This window comes from Mobula hypostoma, chromosome 17, assembly GCF_963921235.1.
Source record: "Mobula hypostoma chromosome 17, sMobHyp1.1, whole genome shotgun sequence".
Classification (NCBI taxonomy): domain Eukaryota; kingdom Metazoa; phylum Chordata; class Chondrichthyes; order Myliobatiformes; family Myliobatidae; genus Mobula; species Mobula hypostoma.
In genome coordinates this window covers 49,785,407-49,803,521 of record NC_086113.1, presented here as the reverse complement: position 1 = coordinate 49,803,521, position 18,115 = coordinate 49,785,407, and the positions used below count along the sequence as shown (strand labels likewise).

At 44.6% G+C, this 18,115-nt stretch overlaps 1 protein-coding gene across 2 annotated transcripts in view; it reads left to right on the top strand.

Annotated features, from left to right (window-relative positions):
- cdkal1 (CDK5 regulatory subunit associated protein 1-like 1) overlaps positions 1–18,115 on the top strand; it is a 522,933-nt gene that overhangs the window by 490,185 nt on the left and 14,633 nt on the right. For both annotated transcript variants that reach the window (XM_063069880.1, XM_063069879.1), the window contains 2 exons: positions 6,357–6,440; positions 15,680–15,844. In XM_063069880.1, the coding sequence (XP_062925950.1) occupies positions 6,357–6,440; positions 15,680–15,844 (249 nt within the window). The remainder of the gene's footprint in view (positions 1–6,356; positions 6,441–15,679; positions 15,845–18,115) is intronic.

Genomic DNA, 18,115 nt, shown 5'->3' with positions numbered 1-18,115 from the left:
CCTGTAACCCAGACGTCCTGAGCTTCTGGTTCATTCCACGCAGTGGCAGCTTGATATTTCCCAATTTGCATCATACTGCAGTATGTGAGGCATCATCAATATTCTTTGTGCAGATAGAGGGGGTTTCATGTGCTAGTTCTTGAATAAAGAGAAGTAGCCATTGTAGGAATTTGGATTGCCAAGTTTGCAGGCATCTGGGAAATTCAAGGGATGATAGATTGTACTCACCTGGCAGTCTTTGCTCATAAACAAACCCAAGTGTTTATGAACTCCGAAGACTACCACCCACTGAAAGTTCCCTAAGCACAGTAACGGTATGGAACTAGGTTCCTCAACAACTTCAGTGGAGAAAGAACATGTTCATCAACTACCAATTCATTCCCAAACATATGATAAATACAGGAACCAAACTGATCACATGTCATCATCTCCCTTGTCATATTATCTAAGACAAATCAATGATTCAATAGCAATTTATTCAACCTTTCTGTAGTTGTAGAGTTGTTGACTAACCGCCCTTAGTGCCCATTTCCAAGTGCCTTTCCTTGGCCCACTAATTGAATGCAGTCCTGTTGGCTGCAGCTTAGCAGTTGAAAGGTTTTTTCCTGTAGTGGAAAAACACGTAGGTGGCCAGGTGAATGACCGTGAGTAGCTGTGGGTGAAAGAGGGTACTACAGGCTGCACTATATCATTGTGAATGATACTAGACAGCTGCAGTGGTAGTATTGGAGAAGCACTGAGGGAGTTCTGCTGCTCATTCTGAGAGCAAGGTATTCATATTACCCAGACCTGTTCACAATCCCATGACCAGAGTCACAGAGATACTCCTGGGTTCTGTGCTGAATCCACAGATTCTGCACAGTATTCAGAAGATGCAGTCACAATCCTGATGGCATACCAATAGAGGAATCCAGTCTGTGCCTGTCTGGCCGTAAACAGATTGAATTGCTATGGTATGAGCTACTTCTTGACTTTTTCCTTTTTAACAATGGATATTGTGATCTTCAACTTCAGGCATTGGGACATGTTTGAATCTGCAAATACTTTTCGACAGGCCAAACATCATCCCAAATTATTTTCATATCAATTTTTATCATCCCTCATCAAGAGGCTGCCCCATTTTAGTTGTCATCCAAGTCCTCTACAGTCTTGCACTACAGAGAGGAAGCGCAAAGCCACACTTCCCCACTGATCTAGCTGCAGACTATTTGCCATAGAATCATGGCCATACAAAAGGAAAACAGACCCTTGGGTCTACTGGGTCCATGCCGACCATAAGCATCTATTAATACAATATCCTTCATTGCTCACATTTTAACCCCTTCTCTTTCTCATCAGCTTCCCAAGGTCTACCTCTCAACTGCATACTACACTTTACTGTGGTCAATTTACTGACCAACGTACACTTCTCTTGGATGGGGAAGGAAACCAGTCCAAGCAGAGATAGGACAGGCGAGGACTTACAAACTCCACGCAGGCAGTGTTGGAGGTCAGGGTAGAACCCAGACCACTGGAACTGTGAGACAGCAGGTCTATTTGCTTCACCACTGTGCCAAGTGGCTTTCCAAATGCTTATTTTTAGTCTAACTTACCCTCTCTATTTATTGAGCTGATGGATTGGATGTCAATTGTTTTCTGGTGACGGTATGCTTGTTCTATTCCTCTTCTTAGTCCTGTTTTTAATCGTGTAGGGTCTGCTCAGGCACAATGTCCTGTGCCTCTGAAATGACAAACGCAGAACATGATCATAAAAGGCATGACAAGCTGATTGAAGTGTTTGGATGCTATCATGCAAATGAGATTTTGCAGGGCTAATTGGATACAATTGTTCTCAATGGAGTCTGATCTTCCTTTGGTAGTTGGCTGTTTGGCCAGTCCATTGATCCTTCCTCCAGGTTGGAAGCACCCTTCCTCCAGCCAACTGAGCCACAGTGCTCTATGCTTTGTATGCAAACTTCTTTAACAAGAGAGGAGGAAGCTTGTAAGTGAATGTTCTGCATCATGTGCAAATAAAGTGACTGCTGTGATTGGGTAACTATAAAGTCTGAACTTTTGTGACCATGTAAATACACCAATGCTGTGCTATAGGAGATAGTATTTATGGATGACTCCACCAAACTTACTTACCATATAGCCCAGTTTACTAAATTACTTTTGGCATTAGCACAGATGTGCACCCTCCGTATTGTTATTTTCTCTCAGTCCTGGATCAAGGTGGGGAGATCTGTGGACTCTCTGACTTGTAGAAATGTTTTTTTGTCAAGAACAATCTGTTCTTTAGGAGTGTCATAATTGGCATTGCTAAACCTTATGCCCTGCTCTCCCTTGATGCCTCTCTTGAGAAGGTGCATCTTGGCTTTCAGCAGTGGTTGGATTGTTTGATCAGTGCACCTCAAAGTGTTGATAATCCAATCTCAGTTAATTCTGATTCATTCCAATATATGGAAAGTCCTCATGAAATTATTCTTATTTGATGTGATTTGTGATTCAGATTTTTGAAGAAGGGGCAGAACTTGGGGTGAGCAGAGGCAGGCAAATAAAATTTTAAAATAGTGATTGAAAAAAGCTAGTTTTGAAAAGCATACATTTGCTTGGAAATAAATTCATTTATGCTAATTGAATTAAATCAAAGAAAGTTTGTACTGACTGTTCTCTTGGCAGCCATTTCTTCTCATAAATTGCAGTGAGGTCATGTAACAGGAGCAGACTCAGCCAATGCCTCTCCCAGCCTCAGGAATCTAGCAGAGTTCACATGGGCCACAAGGAGAACAGACTGCAATACAGATGACAATGCCACCAGGCTAAGCCTGCATGAACACCAAGAATGGCAAGGAGAAACGTGGATAATTCCAACAGAATCTCTGGTGCCCATGCAGACGTCTGCTCCAGGACACCAATCAATGGAAATAATTGCAAAATAGTAACCTCATGAGACAGAAGGCTATCCTTTGCAGTAATTTGATTGTGATTTTCAGATTGGCTTTGCATGGTGTATCTTTTACTTAGAAGAGAACAGAACCTAATCTAGAGAAACATGTTGTGTTTATTAACACTGAATTATTCCTAACAGTTACCTAACTTTATATCAGAATTTAGAAATTGCTCTTGAATGGGTACTTGTTATTGTTAACAATATCTTGATGTTTAAATACTCAGGTGATCATTTTTCATTTTCAGTTTATTTTTCCACCTGATAACCATGGTTCTCCAGTCACAAAGTCAGGTGATTTTTATCACCTATAAATGCTGTATCCATTGTGAAGAATGATTAATTATCACATTATTGCTGCATTTCTACCAAAAAATAGCTTACAGTTGATATTTTTTCCTTATTCTTTGCCTTCTTTACATGAGCAGTGTAAGGAATGTAATTAGAATTACTTAGCATATGCATCATGTAATGTTAAATTAGAAATAGAGGTTACAAATTAAATACATTGGAAGTTCTCTTGAAAATGGAAGACAGTGTGTGCCAGATCCAAACTAAGCCTCAGGATTTTTAACAAAATGTAAAGCCTGTAAGATTGTAAAAAATGCTTTTCTCCAAAAATCATCTCCATCAATGGTATTTGTTGTATTCTGTACAAAAGATCAGGCCTAAGGAATTATCCAAAAGAAGCCTTTGCAATTATGGGGAGGTTTAATAGGACAGTCTTGGAAAAAAAAACTGTTTCTCGTAAGGTGCTGACAAAAGGTAAGATGGTCATAAATATATGATAATCCCTGTTAATCTAATTAGGAATGACAGGGTATCTTTAGCTGGACAGTGGTTAGAATATTGTTACGTACCCCGTAACTGGGTTGCCAAACCAGCAGAAATGGACCACTCAGTTGGAGTCTGGATTACTGGAACTAAGAAAGTTTTATTAAAGAAATAAGCAACACAGTACTCTGATAGTAAGGATATAAATGCAACAGGTTAGCAATGAATAAACACACATGTACACAGAACTAGGATAATAGGATCAATCAAGCTCTATCGCAGTCTAGGGGTAAAATGTTCAATCACAAGTGACAGAGTTCAGTTTAGTTCAGTTCGCAGTAATCGCCGTCGTGCCGTTGGGGAGAGAGCGAGCGAATGCTGATATTCAAATCGGATTCAACAGACCTTTGATATTCCTCGCAGTTAGCTTTCGGGCGAGCCCTTTGTAATGTCTTCTGAGGTCACCGACTGTGACCCCTCCGTTCCAGACATGATCGTTCTTCAGCAGTGAACCCGGCACCCAGGCAAGGGCGGACACACACCAGGTTCCCGCCGACCGTATCTTTCCACCCTGTGCGTCTATGGCTGGTCCCGCGACCAGACCTCTAAAACTCCCACTGACTTGTGGGGGCGCACCGCTTCCAGGGTCTCGTTACCTCGTGGTGTCGTGTCTTAGCGAACCTGCCCCTTTTTATCCCCCTGCTGGGGTATCGCCTGTCCATCACACTTCAAACAGTTCAGGGTTCAAAAGGAGCCGGTCTTGACAATACTCAGACCGGTGTCTCCTTCCGTTAAACTCTCGTCTCTTCATTAACATTTCCAAATGCTGCTCCATTGTCTTACTTATCTCTCTCTCTCCTGAAGACAGGTGGCAGATCAACTGTTGATCCCACTGGTGGTAGCACAGGACAGTTAACATCTTAGTCTATGTGTACTTTTGTAACCCTCTTTCGTCACAATATGTAAATTGATATTCCATAGAATAATTAAAATATATTGTGTAAATCCATTTAACATTAAGTTGGTAAATTGGTTAATTGGTTTATTATTGTCAAGTGTACCGAAGTACAGTATACAAACTTTGTTTTGCGTGCCATCCATGGCAGTCCACATCATTACAACAGTGTGTTGAGGTGATAAAAGGGAGAACAATAACAGGGTGCACAATAGAGTGATACAGATAGACAGATTTGTATATGAGCAAGGAGGAAAGGGTGCTTTGCTCATAAGCATAGACAAAGTAGGATGGCAGGAGAGACCATGTGGTGCATAAATATCAAAGTGGGCCACGTGGAATGAACGGCAGAATTCTGTGCTGTAAATTCTGTGTAATTCAACATAGTTGTGAGTTGTCTTCTTTGTAAGTTCGATCAAAGCCTCAACCTAACTTGGGTGAAGATTGCTGAGCCCTTCTTGGTCTCTTCACCTATCCTGATGTAACTGAGGATGAAACCTCTTTTCTACCTGAATTCCTATTTGAGTCCATCAAAGCAAAAGAATGGACCTCAAAAACATTTGTTAAAAGGCAGTTTAAAAAAAAGCTATGATCTACTTTGATCCAACCAAAGATAGTCAAGGGGCACGCCCTGTGGAAATGCTCATTGTTTTTTCTTACTTTATATCTCCTTCAAAGAAGCAATGTATTTCTTCTCTGCAACACTGCTTTTCTTCCCTCAAACCTTTTGCTATTGAACTCTCTCCGTTGACTTCTTCTGTCTTGATTTTTCTTTTGAGAAGCCTCCAAATCCTCTCCTCCATAAACTTCATCTTACACAGACCGCCGGTCCCATTTACTTATCATCATTGTCTTCACTGTCTTACAATGACTTAAATGTTCAGGAGCTTGAAGACTCGTACGGCCAGATTTGGGAACAGCTTCTTTCCAAATGTGATAAGACTGCTGAACAGATCCTGACCCGGATCTGGGCCGTACCCTCTAAATATCCGGACCTGCCTGTTGGTTTTTTTGCACTACCTTACGTTCCCTTTTCTATTTTCTATTTATGATTTATAATTTAAATTTTTAATATTTACTATCGATTTGTACTCCAGGGAGCACGAAGCACAGAATCAAATATCACTGTGATGATTGTACGTTCTAGTATCAATTGTTTGGCGACAATAAAGTATAAAGTGTTCAAATGTAAAATCCCTAGTCCTGTATTTAAATTCCATTTCCCCATGGCCCCTTTCTCTATTTCTAAAGTTACCAAATGTGCTTTTTTCAACCTTTACCCCACTACACCCCGCCCACAATTATGTTCCTCCAGACTTTGCTAGAAATCCCATGATTCCATTCCATAACTTCATTGCCTCTTCCCTTAACACTTCTTAGCTCAAGCTTTTGGTCATCTCAGCTGGTATCTGGTGTGTCAGAGCATCTGGTGTTTCCTCATGCCTTGTTGAGCTGCACCTTGGGAGAATTTTCTAAATTCTGTGTTGTTGGATGCTTCTAAACCCATTGCAGATGGTGACAGTATCATTCTGTTCCAAGCCTTCCTTGGAAGGTAGCTGAGACAAAGGAACGGAATGAAGTCATTCTCTTAAAGCCGTTTTCTGTAATTGGTGTGTAAGATGTAAATTTTATAATATGGTTCCTTAGATTCTTTTTCTTTTTTCTATCTCTTTAAGATACCGTTATGTTTTTTTTCAGGTTGGCGAAAGGCAACAAGTTTTGATAACAGAGGAATCGTTCGATGGCCAGTACTACGTCGCACACAACAAGTTTTATGAGCAGGCAAGTCAGCCAAGATTCTCTTCCATTGTTTGGAATCGATTGAAAATATTGGTATTTAACTGGCAACCAAAGATCCCTCTTTTTTTTCGTAGTCTATTTTGATAACTGCAGACAGGAGTTGTCCATTGACATAGTCCAAGGTGCTGTTTGTGGGTGTCTGTTCTGACACGTGATATCCAGCGCCAAGAGCTAAGATGAAGCGTTTTTTTATTGGAACACTGCGATCCCCAGTATTCAGGACACAGTGAGCGTTGGCTGAGGAGCAGACCTCGTGCTGACACACGGGGTGGAGCCTGGTGTCGATTGGCTCGCAATCTAACACATACCCCCTGTACAACGGCGATGGAAAAGAAGAAGGCTGGAGAGACCAGCCCTTCGACTCGTTGGGCTGTGGTCAAGAACACTGTCCGACTAAGTGTTCGAGATCTGAATGAAGGCAATGGTTTCAGTAGGGGGACCATCATTCGCAAGATGCTACTGGATTGCTGTGGCTTCAAGGTGGACTATCTTTACTGCATCCAGAATTACGCCGGTTACCTCAACGTCACCTTCTGGCATGCCGCTGGGTGGCAGAAATTAAGTGACTCCTTTTGTGAGAAGGGGAGCGAGGTGCCACTGTCGCTAATAAAAGCGCAGCCCCTCTTTGCCGACGCAACGCAGCAAGAGAGAACGGTTATGGTGCAAATGTTCAACCCCTATGTACCGGGCGTTGACGTCCTCACGTTCCCAGCACGATATGTGGAGAGCGCGAGCAAGTGTGAGAACGTCATTGACAGTCTGGGAGTATGGACAAGTAAAAGGCAGGTTAGGGTGAAGCTGAGGGTGGTCACCAGCGGCTGTGTTACCCACCCACCCTCAGTCTGCACCATCGGAGGGATCTGGGGCTTCCTGGTTTACGTCGGGCAACCCAAGGTGTGCTGCAACTGCGGTAAGGCGGGGCACATCGTAGCCCAGTGTAAGGCGCAGAAACTGCGAGGTGGAGGGACATCTCACCAAGGACTGCATGGAGGCCAAGTCCTGCAATCTCTGTGGGCAGGCGGGCCACCTGTACAGGGGCTGTCCAAGACGTGCGGGCTCCTACGCACAGGTGGCCTGGAACATCGAAAGGCCCTGGATGGATTGGAGGCACCCGCCACCTCTGCAGAGACGGTGCCAGTAACAACGGAGGAAGACGAGTCCACCCCGAGGTCTCCCTCCCCCTTGCAGAACACCCAGGACCCACCACTTGATGAGGAGGAGGGGAGGGCCGAGGGGGATAAAGGAGCCTGGAGCGTAGTTACCAAACGGAAAAAGCCTTAGAAGGCTCCTCCCAAAAGGCAGCGAGCGGAGCAGTTGGAGAGCTCGAAAAAAGGGCGGTGGGTTGTGGCACATCCTCTGGGCTGCTGTCCTCCTCGGAGGAGGGCAGTGGCGTGGCCAGCAGCCGTGACAGAGGAAGAGGCGGGTTATTCGGGTGGAAGAGAGTCAAGGGAACAGCGAAGGTCTGCTGGCCGCTCCACAGGCACAGGAGGTGGAGATCAGCAGCGCCCCTCAGCTCCGGGAATCCGGGAGCAGTAACACTTCTGGTGGCCTACAGCCAGAAAGAGAGGCAGCCCCAGAGGTCCCTTTAGGGGCCGAACCGGTACTGCCTCTCCCTGGCGAAGTCTACCTGCAGTACCTGAGCCTTCAACAGGTGGAAGACTTCACTAGGACTGTGGGCATGAGGGCTGAGGACGGCAAAGGTGAGGATGAAGATCTGTAAAGGGTGATAGACCTTAAACTTGCGTCCTTAAACATTCGCAGTGTGAAGAGTACTGGACGTTGCATCAGCACGCTCCAGTACTTGAACACTGTGAATGCCGATGTGACCTTCTTCCAAGAGTGTGGTCTGCCGCATCTCCGCAACTACTGGAGCTGGTCACGGTGGTGGTCCCAGGGTTTGTCTGTGTGGTTGGGGGGCAATGATTGCCGTGCCTCTGACGTGGGGATTCTGCTACGGGGAGGCAACTTCTCAGTCAGCCAAGTTAAAGAGGTGGTTGTGGGGTGCTTCCTGGCAGCAGACGTGAAATATCGGGGCACTCCGCTCCGGCTGATCAACGTGTACGCCTCCCCCGTGCGGAGCGAGCGGCTGGCCGTCCTCGAGCAGCTCCCACCGCTGCTGGTGACGTCCCAGCCGGTCGTTCTGGCCGGAGACTTCAATTGCGCCATTGGTGCGGCTGGAGGATCTGGCAGTGCCGACGGTAGGCTGGACAGTACCTCTAGACTCCTGAGGGAAATAGTAAAGGCAGGCAAGCTGCGCAACACCTGTGGCACCCCCACAGGTGGAGCACAGCCGCAAGCCACCTGGACATGATCGGACGGCTCAGCCCGCTCCCGGATCGACTTCCTCTTCCTGTCTGAGTCCCTCGCGGTCAGGTCCACCGACGTCACGCCGGTGTTCTTCTCTGACCACCGCCTTCTGAGAGCCACCTGTCTCTTGCGGGAGGACCAGAAGGCAGGCAGGGGGACATGGAAGCTGAACGTAAAGCTGCTGACCCCTGAGAACATCGAGGAACTAGAGAGGGAGTACACAGGTTGGAGAACCTTGAAAGCCTTCTTTGATTCCCCGGTTCACTGGTGGGAAGTCACCAAGGGGAACATCAAGAGGTTCTTCATCCGCAAGGGTATCCAGGAAGCAAGGCAGGAGCAGAGGGAACTGCGTAAACTCCAGACAGAGTTGCAGCAACTTCTCCTTCTGCACTCAAAGGGGTTGGATGTCAGGGAGGAGTTACGGGAGGTGAAGGGCCAGCAAGCCCAACACTTCACCGCCGAATCCTCCAAGATCATCTTCCGATCAAGGGTCCAAACCGTGGAGCAGGTCGAGACGTGCTCTCGCTTCTTCTTCCAACAGTTGCACGGGGGGAGCTCTGGGATCCACAACCTTATGAAAGAGGACGGCTCAGTCGCATCCTCACAGACAGACATATTGAGGATCTGTAGGTCCTTCTATGTCGGTCTGTACGACAGAAAGACCACAGACACCACAGCCTCCCACAACTTCCTGTCGTCTATCACACAAGTCTTAGGTGACGGCACGCGGGAGAGTCTGGATCAGCCACTGACCCTGGACGAGCTGACATGCTCCGTCCATTCCTTTGAGTTGAATAGGACTCCCGGAGGCAACGGCCTGCCGGTTGAGTTGTACTCGGCTCTGTGGAACTGGATGGGCCCTGACCTGCTGGAAGTGTGCAATGCTATGCTTCTGGCCGGCTGCATGTCAGAGTCCATGAGGAAGGGCATCATCACCCTCATCTACAAGCAGAAAGGGAAAAGGGAGGACATTAGGAATTGGAGGCCCATCTGTCTCCTGAAAGTGGACTACAAGATCCTGTCCAAGGCTATTGCCAACAGGGTCAGGTCTATTCTGGGACAGGTGATTCACCCAGACCAAACCTGTGCTGTACCGGGCAGGAAGATCTCAAGACAGCCTTGCGCTGCTGAGGGACACCATTGCCTACATGCAGGACAGAGGGGTGGACGCCTGCCTGGTCAGCTTGGACCAGGAGAAAGCCTTCGACAGGATACTGCACACGTACATGGTGGACGTACTCTCCAAAATAGGATTTGGGGACGGAATCCGGAATTGGATCAGACTGCTCTACACAGACAGCTGTAGTGCAGTCCAGGTCAACGGCTGGGAAACAGACAGCTTCCCCATCAGGTCTGGAGTCTGGCTGGGCTGCCCTCTCTGCCCTGTCTTGTTCATGTGTGCATTGAGCCCTTTGCCAAAGCCATCAGGAGGGATGAGGGCATAAGAGGGGTGACGCTGCCAGGCAGTGGAGGGACGCAAATCAAAACCTCCCTGTACGTGGACGATGTCACCATCTTCTGCTCTGATCCGAGGTCAGTTCGCAGACTTATGGACATCCGCGAACAGTTCGAGCTGGCGTCGGGGGCCAGGGTCAACCGCACGAAGAGCGAAGCCATGCTCCTCGGCAACTGGCCCGACCGATCCGGTGTCCCATTCACCATCAGGTCTGACCACGTGAAGGTGTTGGGGATCTGGTTCGAAGGGGCCGAGGCGTGCAACAAGAACTGGCAGGAGAGGACTGCCAAGGCGAAACAGAAACTGGGACTGTGGGGAGGGCCCTCCCTTTCGATAACGGGCAAGAACCTGGTCATCAGGTGTGAGGTGCTCTCAGGGCTGCTGTACTTGGCGCAGGTGTGGCCCGTCCCCCGCTCCTACAGCTCGGAAATCACCCAAGCTGTCTTCAGATTCGTCTGGGGATCCAAGATGGAGCGGGTGAGACGGACCGTCATGTACAAGTCCCTGAACAATGGGGGCAAAAACGTCCCCAATGTCGCCCTCACCCTGATGGCCAGCTTCGTGTGTGGCTGCATCAGGTTGTGCGTGAATCCCAGATACGTGGGCAGTAAGTACCACTATGTGCCCAGGTTCTACCTGTCGCCCTGGCTGCGAAGGATGGGTCTGGCCCCTTTCCCGCGCAACACCCCTGTCAGCTGGTCATTGCCGCCATACCTGTCCTTCGTAGAAAAGTTCTTCCAGGTCAATGCCTTTGACCACAAGGCCATCAGGCAGTGGTCGGCACATAATGTCCTGCAGGAGAAAGACGTGATGGACACAGTGGGGCGGTTCCCTGAGCAGACCGTCCAGTTCATCTGGTAAGATGCCTCATTGCCAGACCGCACCAACAGGCACAAAGACCTCGCCTGGCTGGCGGTGAGAAGGGCCCTCCCAGTCAGATCCCTCCTGTACGCCCGGAACGTCGTCTCCACACCCCGCTGCCCACGGGAGGACTGCAGTGAGGCGGGGTCATTGACTCACCTCTTTGCACACTGTGGGTTCGCGAAGAAGGTGTGGAGGAGGATGGAAGGGACGCAGCTGCGTAACGGAGGACTCCCTGATTTACGGGCTATTCCCGGGGATGCACACGGAGACCAACATCCGGTGCTGCTGGCAGATCATCAGCTCGGTGAAGGACGCTCTTTGGTCAGCCCGGAACTTGATGGTCTACTGGCACATGGAGATGTCCGTGGCTGAATGCTGCCGGCTGGCACATTCTCGCCTGCAGGAATACGTGCTGAGGGATGCACTCAAACTTGGTGCAGCCACCACGAAGGCCCCTTGGGGAAGGACCACAGTTTAGGGTTCATCACCCACGGGAGTGGGAGGGGTCAGGTGGGGAGGAGTATACCCCTCATCAGCGGTGTGAATCAACATGGTGCCACAGGAGTGGCCGGAAATACGGAAAGGTATAGACCGTAAAGGAACTTCGATAAAGGAATGAGAGTCAACGCCTGATTTTTATTGTAAGCAGTTTTATTGTAAATAGGTCTTATTCTTGACTAAGGTTTGAGAGTCAACAAATGATTTATTGTAAACATCTTTATTTTGAATAAGCTCTGAGAGTCAATGCATGATTTATTGTAAATAGCTTTATTTATTGAATAAGGACTCAGAGTCAATGAATAGTTTTTTTTGTAAATAACTTTATTTTGTAATATTTCTGAATAAAGTATATTTTTGGGGAAACAAAATTCATAGACTAATAGCCTGAAATCTAATAACTTGCCACCAAATCAAACTGTAAAATCTGTCCAACTATGCCCAAAAATATAGCTAATGCAAATATTCAGTATACATTTTGACAGAGTTTGCTTTGATAACTTCTGAGTGTGTGTGACTGATATAAATGAATGGAATTGCATTTTTTTTGCTCAGAATGTGACTCTACAGTATTAGTGCGAGTTATGAGGACATTGTTACAGCTTGAATAACATTTATAATTTGAGTCTGAGATTTGTAAGCCGCTGCATAGCCTTTTCAGAAAGAGAGTCTTTCGAAACGGTACATAAGACCATAAGCCATAGGAGCAGAATTAGGCCATTTGGCCTGTCAAGTCTGCTCCGCCACTCAATCATTGCTGATCCTTTTTTTTTCTCCCCCACTCCTCGGCCTTCTCCCTGTACGCTTAGATGCCGTGTCCAGTCAGAAACCTAATCAAGCTCTGCCTTAAATACACCCAATAACCTGGCCTCCACAGCTGCCCGTGGTAATAAATTTCACAAATTCACCACCCTCTGGCTTAAGAGGGTGTTAAATGGATGCCCCTCTATCCTGAGTCTGTGCTCTCTTGCCCTAGACTCCCCCACCATGGGAAACATCCTTTCCACATCTACCATGTCTAGGCCTTTCAACGTATGGAAGGTTTCAATGAGATACCCCCTCATCCTTCTAAGTACCAGCGAGTACAAACCCTTGGCACGTGGCCAAGTGGTTAAGGCATTTGACTAGCGAACTGAAAGTCGTGAGTTTGAGCCCCAGCCGAGGCAGCGTGTTGTGACCTTGAGCAAGGCACTTAATCACACAGTGCTCTGCGGCGACACTGGTGCCAAGCTGTATGGGTCCTAATGCCCTTCCCTTGGACAACATCGGTGTCGTGGAGAGGGGAGACTTGCAGCATGGGCAACTGCCGGTCTTCCATACAACCTTGCCCAGGCCTGTGCCCTGGAGAGTGAAGACTTTCCAGGCGCAGATCCATGGTCTCGCAAGACTAACGGATGCCTTTACAAACCCAGAGCTATCAAAAGTTCCTCGTATGATAACCCTTTCATTCCCAGAATCATCCTTGTGACCCTCCTTTGAATCCTGTCCAAGGCCAGCACATCCATTAAGTTTATATTGAAGTCAGGTTGTGATGGTATGATTCATCATTTCATCCAGATTTGCTCATTCATGGGAAGAGGATAGTGTGATTGCATTTATGCATTGAGTAGCCAGATCACCCACGTACAGTTAAGAACCTCCCATGAACTTCATTGCTGATGAAATATAGGAAGCTATACTTTTGGGATTTGAATGTTGTGTTTGTGTCAGACAGTATTTTGGTCCAGCCTTTATTCCATTCATTGTCATTGGTGAAACAAGAGTACTGGAAAAGATTTATTGAAACTATACCATGAGTTGGGGTGGGTATGGGGGATAAGGTGTATATATGGAGAGGCCCCTTTAAGTAGGGAGCTGGGTGTACTGATGATTCTCACGACCTGCTGTGTGAAATACTGCCTTCTAGCAGCCCACCTGTTAGGTGGAATATCAGGGCTAATGCCATTGGAGCAACACTGGTATGTCAAGTCGTCTTGGTCAACAGAGTAACTTTTGAAATCATACAATGGGTAAACCTTTGCAGAAAGTCGCACTAAGTGCTTTCTGTTTTTCCAAGACACAGCCCCTGTTATATTGAGCAGACATTCCTTTCAAAAGTAATAACAAGTTGATTCTGAATGTCAGCACCTCAATCATGTCGATCATTTTTGAGAGGAAAGCAAACATTAAAGTCAATAATATCTGCATCTGAAACGCATACAGGCATGAATGAATCTGCAAGTCATGTGGTAATGTGAATCATAAAATCACAGATGATCCTAGGCAGAGTTGGAAAGCTGCATATGACATTTTGTTCCTCTTGCAATCATAATTTGTCATTCATGTTAAGAATACAGACACATAAATGTGAAACATTAAACCTGTTTCTTAATGTAGAAATCCAAAGAGAGAAGAAAAATAATCACTGATTTTTAAACTTGAGACCTCTCTTTAAACTTACTTTTTTAATATATTTAATTGTGTTGCATGGAATTAGACACCAGGGGAATTTTCTTAAGACATAAATCCAAGCAATCCCTGTGATGTGCAGACAGTCCCTGGGGGGTTTTAAGTTTTCATAGCAAAGAAGTAAGTTCAGAAGTTGTGGCAGGATGATGGAATCAGTTTAAAGGAGCACTGTTCTCATGAAAGTGTACTTGAGAGGGTTTTTTTATGCTTGAGGAAAGACTAGTGAATCATCATTTTCATCTGGTATCGCACAATTTGGAACAATTGACAGTGATATCACATGGAGGTAAAACAAACATTTCTTCATAAAGTCGGCATACTTTTAACATCATGTTGCCAAAGGCAGCAGCACTTCAACTTGCGGCAACTTTTCATTTGGAATGAGAATATTTAACTAATAACAGACAAGTGTTTACTACCCCTCACTCTCTTCTCTCGCTTCCTCTCGTCTCTTAGCATCAGGTCGATCAACTTCCATGGAGCTGAAAATATCTTCATTGATTTTTGTTGCCAGCTAATGTATGCTGCCCAGTTTTTCTGCAAGTAATAGCTAAAAGCTTTGCTAAAGGCCTGCACATCATCTAGAACGTTGTTCTTCCCAGAAAAACTAATCCAAATGACAGGCTGAAAGCTGATTTTGATTATCAGCATGAACAGCAGAAATAGAAATTTGGCGTAATCCTTAACGGTGCAGACATTTGTGAAGGGAATGACTGTGTGGTTCTTTCTGAAGTGGTCTCTTCCTTAAGAATGTGACTAAATCTAATTTGTGTAAACATAATTACCATGTGAAACCTCAGCTGTAAGCTTCAGTAGGTTGCAGTTTGATGATTTAGTTGCTCTAAATCCACTTCTGGCTTCAGTTTTGCTTACATGCAGCTTATCCTCAAGGCCAACCAGTCTGCTTGAGGGCTATTGCTGCTATAAAGCTTTTTTTTAAACTAAAAATTCTTCATTGTGTGATTGATTCTGATCACCTGATAGAGTTAGAAGAGTATTTTTTGAGTGATTATTTTATTTCATAATTTTTCCTAAGGTTTTGTTTAAATCTGTGTTTTTCACTCTCATGTGAGATTATATGGTTGAAGGGATTAGGGGTTCAGAAATGAAGCCCTGGTCATTGTGATGTGGGCTTGGCTTGCTTCCTTCCCTGTTAATTTTATATGTATGTATGTATGTATGTGTCTCAGTTTAGATGCTATGATGGAATGTGCTTAAATGGTTTACAGCATGTCCAGACTTTTGCCTGGATAGTTCTGAAATGGGATCTATACTGTTTGTAACAAAGAGGTGTTTCCATAATTATTGATGGATTCCCATGATCAGGATGAAGGAAAATCCAATATTAAATGAGAAACCAAGAATAAAGCATATTTGAAGATTAAGTTGCAAAGGTAGGGTAGGAAAAAAAGCATACTGAACATTGACTAATCGCTGAGATGCAACCATGACATTAATCTGAAAGAAACTTGCAGCTTTGGTTTGAAAAGAAGCAGCTTGCAGTTCCATTGTGCTAAATTAGCACTCTAGTTTACAAATTTGATTTTCCCATTGCCCTAAAACTTTATGTGCTTGAAAGTCAATGCCTTGGTTACCTGTACTGGCTATCTTTAAATCTTATACTGTTGTTTTTCTGCTTTCCCTTAAGGTGCTAGTGCCTAAGCAACCTGAATTTCTGGGAAAAATGATTGAAGTTGATATTTATGAAGCAGGGAAGCATTTTATGAAGGGAAAACCAGCAGACAATGGAAAGATCCACACTCCTTCAATTGTCACACCATTACTGAAGGGTGAGATTTCAGGCCTCACAGAGGTATGTGGCAGTCTTTTCTTCACTTAACATTTTCATGTTGTAAAACTTGATGGAGTGTGAAATTAAACCGTGTATCTGATTTCTGAGCATCATTTGATCTTGTCTGTGAGTGCAAATGCTTTTGAGTTATTGCTTTGCAGAAGTGAATCCATGCACGAGAAAGTATTTGCTTGTCTAAGTCAGAACAAGTAAATTGCTCTAAAAGGCTAACATATTTACTTTTATTTTTAAAAAGGATTGAGATATTAATATGTTTTAAAAAGTAAAGTTTTATATGCCTTTAATAACTAGAAATTTTCTAAATGAAAAACCTGAGAGCATTGAAGTGTTTTACTGTAAATAGGATAATAATTTTCTGGAGCAGTAGCAGCTACCGGTTACTAATACAGACTTGTTTTGCCTGAGGAGGAGTTCAGTTTGAACAGACACTGCAAATATTGCAGACTTACTGTTGAACTCAATATATCCTTTTAATAAATCCTGTTACTGTTTAAAAGTTGTTTTTTCACTGACATTATATTATGGAAAGTGACAATGGGTTATGAAAATTTGCATTTCAGCTATTAGGTGAGTCACGAAGTCCTAAAGCTCAGATATAGGCCCTTCAGCCTGTCATTGAGTATCTTTCATCCTTTATTATCGCCATTGCAGTATATTGTTTTAGGTGTGATGAGTGCTACCTGATTATTATTACTGCAAAAGTGCTGGAAAAAGCATTTGTGAAAGGCAAATGGATCAGGGAACTGAATAGTCCAATCCTGTTACAATGTCCCAAGCACAGTATTCCAGAAGTGAGTAGGGAATGACTGCGATTAACATCAAGGCAGTGCTTGACTGAAATCTTGACTGTAAAAGGGTACAAATAAATTAGAAATCTTTGGCAACTGGTGGCAAATCTCTCCAGTGGATACAGTTATACCTGGAACTTGGCGGGGGGGGGGGGAGGGCCAGTAAAAGTGAACCACTGGTTTCATACAAAGTCCTGTTCCCCCAGATGTATCACATATATGTTTAGGTGAAACAAACGATGCCCTTATTGTATGTGTCTATCTCTATTTGCCTGATTGTGGCCCTCCTTTGAGTTTTCCAGAGCAGAACTAATCTGTGACCTTGTTCTTCAAGGAGCTGGCAAACAAGCTCCTCTTTCTCCCTGGCTTTGCAACAACACAATGGTAAATCATCACATGTATATTGTGGAGAAATGTGCAGTTATCCATTTTGCTAAGAAGAATAGAAAACTAGTATGTTGTCTTGAATGAGAGCCACTTGAATGAGAGATATGGGTATCATTGTACATAAAACACAAGGTCGGCTTGAAGGTATGGAAGGATTAATGGAATATTTCCCTTTTATTTGCAAAGGATATGGAATATCAAAGTAGGGAAGTCCTTGCTACAGCAGTGCAGGACGCTGGGGTCATGCGTATAGTTTGTTCTTCATACTTAAGGAAGATATAGAGTGGATTTTGGTTAATCGGGGCAGTAACTTATTTGGAACCATGCTTAAAGAACAAAAACTAATTGAGAAAATTGCCGGGATTCCCTTCATTTATTTGTAACACTACATTGCTTAATTGGGGCAGGAGACTATTGCCGATCGAGTTTCAATTACATTGGATGAATTCCTCCTTTGATAACTATTAGGAACCAATACAGTTTTATAGTACTGTGGTACTATTGGTGGTGGTGTAATTTGTACTGTATTTCATTTAAATGCATAATTTTTTAATGTTTGTTTTTTATACTTAAAAACTATTTACATGAAACTTTGGCTAATTAGGGCAGCCAGTTAATTGGACCAAGATGTACTGGTTCCAATGTGTACCAATTAAGCAGAGTCCACTGTACTTGCATTTAACACAGTTCAGAGAAGGTTGCAGGTTAATTTCTGGGATGGAGGCAAAATCTCTAAGATGTGTGTAGTATTTTTGTAGTGGTTAGAATGTGAGCCTATGTTCGTTCGGCCAGACTGTTGTTAATTAAGTGTTGAAGGTGTGCTACATGAAGAAGTAGTTTTGTATATATTGGTCTCCTTCTGCGTATCTAAGGACAATGTTACATGCACCAATCACCTTGGTCACCTCCATCTTTTGACTTCGTTTTTATCGAAATTATTCATGAGCTGCTATCATGCAGGACCTCTTGCCAAGACTCCATTGCATTTACCAAGATTCAAAGTATATTTATTATTGAAGTATGTAGGCAAGATACAACCCTGAGATGAGTCTTTTCAGAGACACCCATGAAACAAAGTAACATCAAAAAAAAGAAC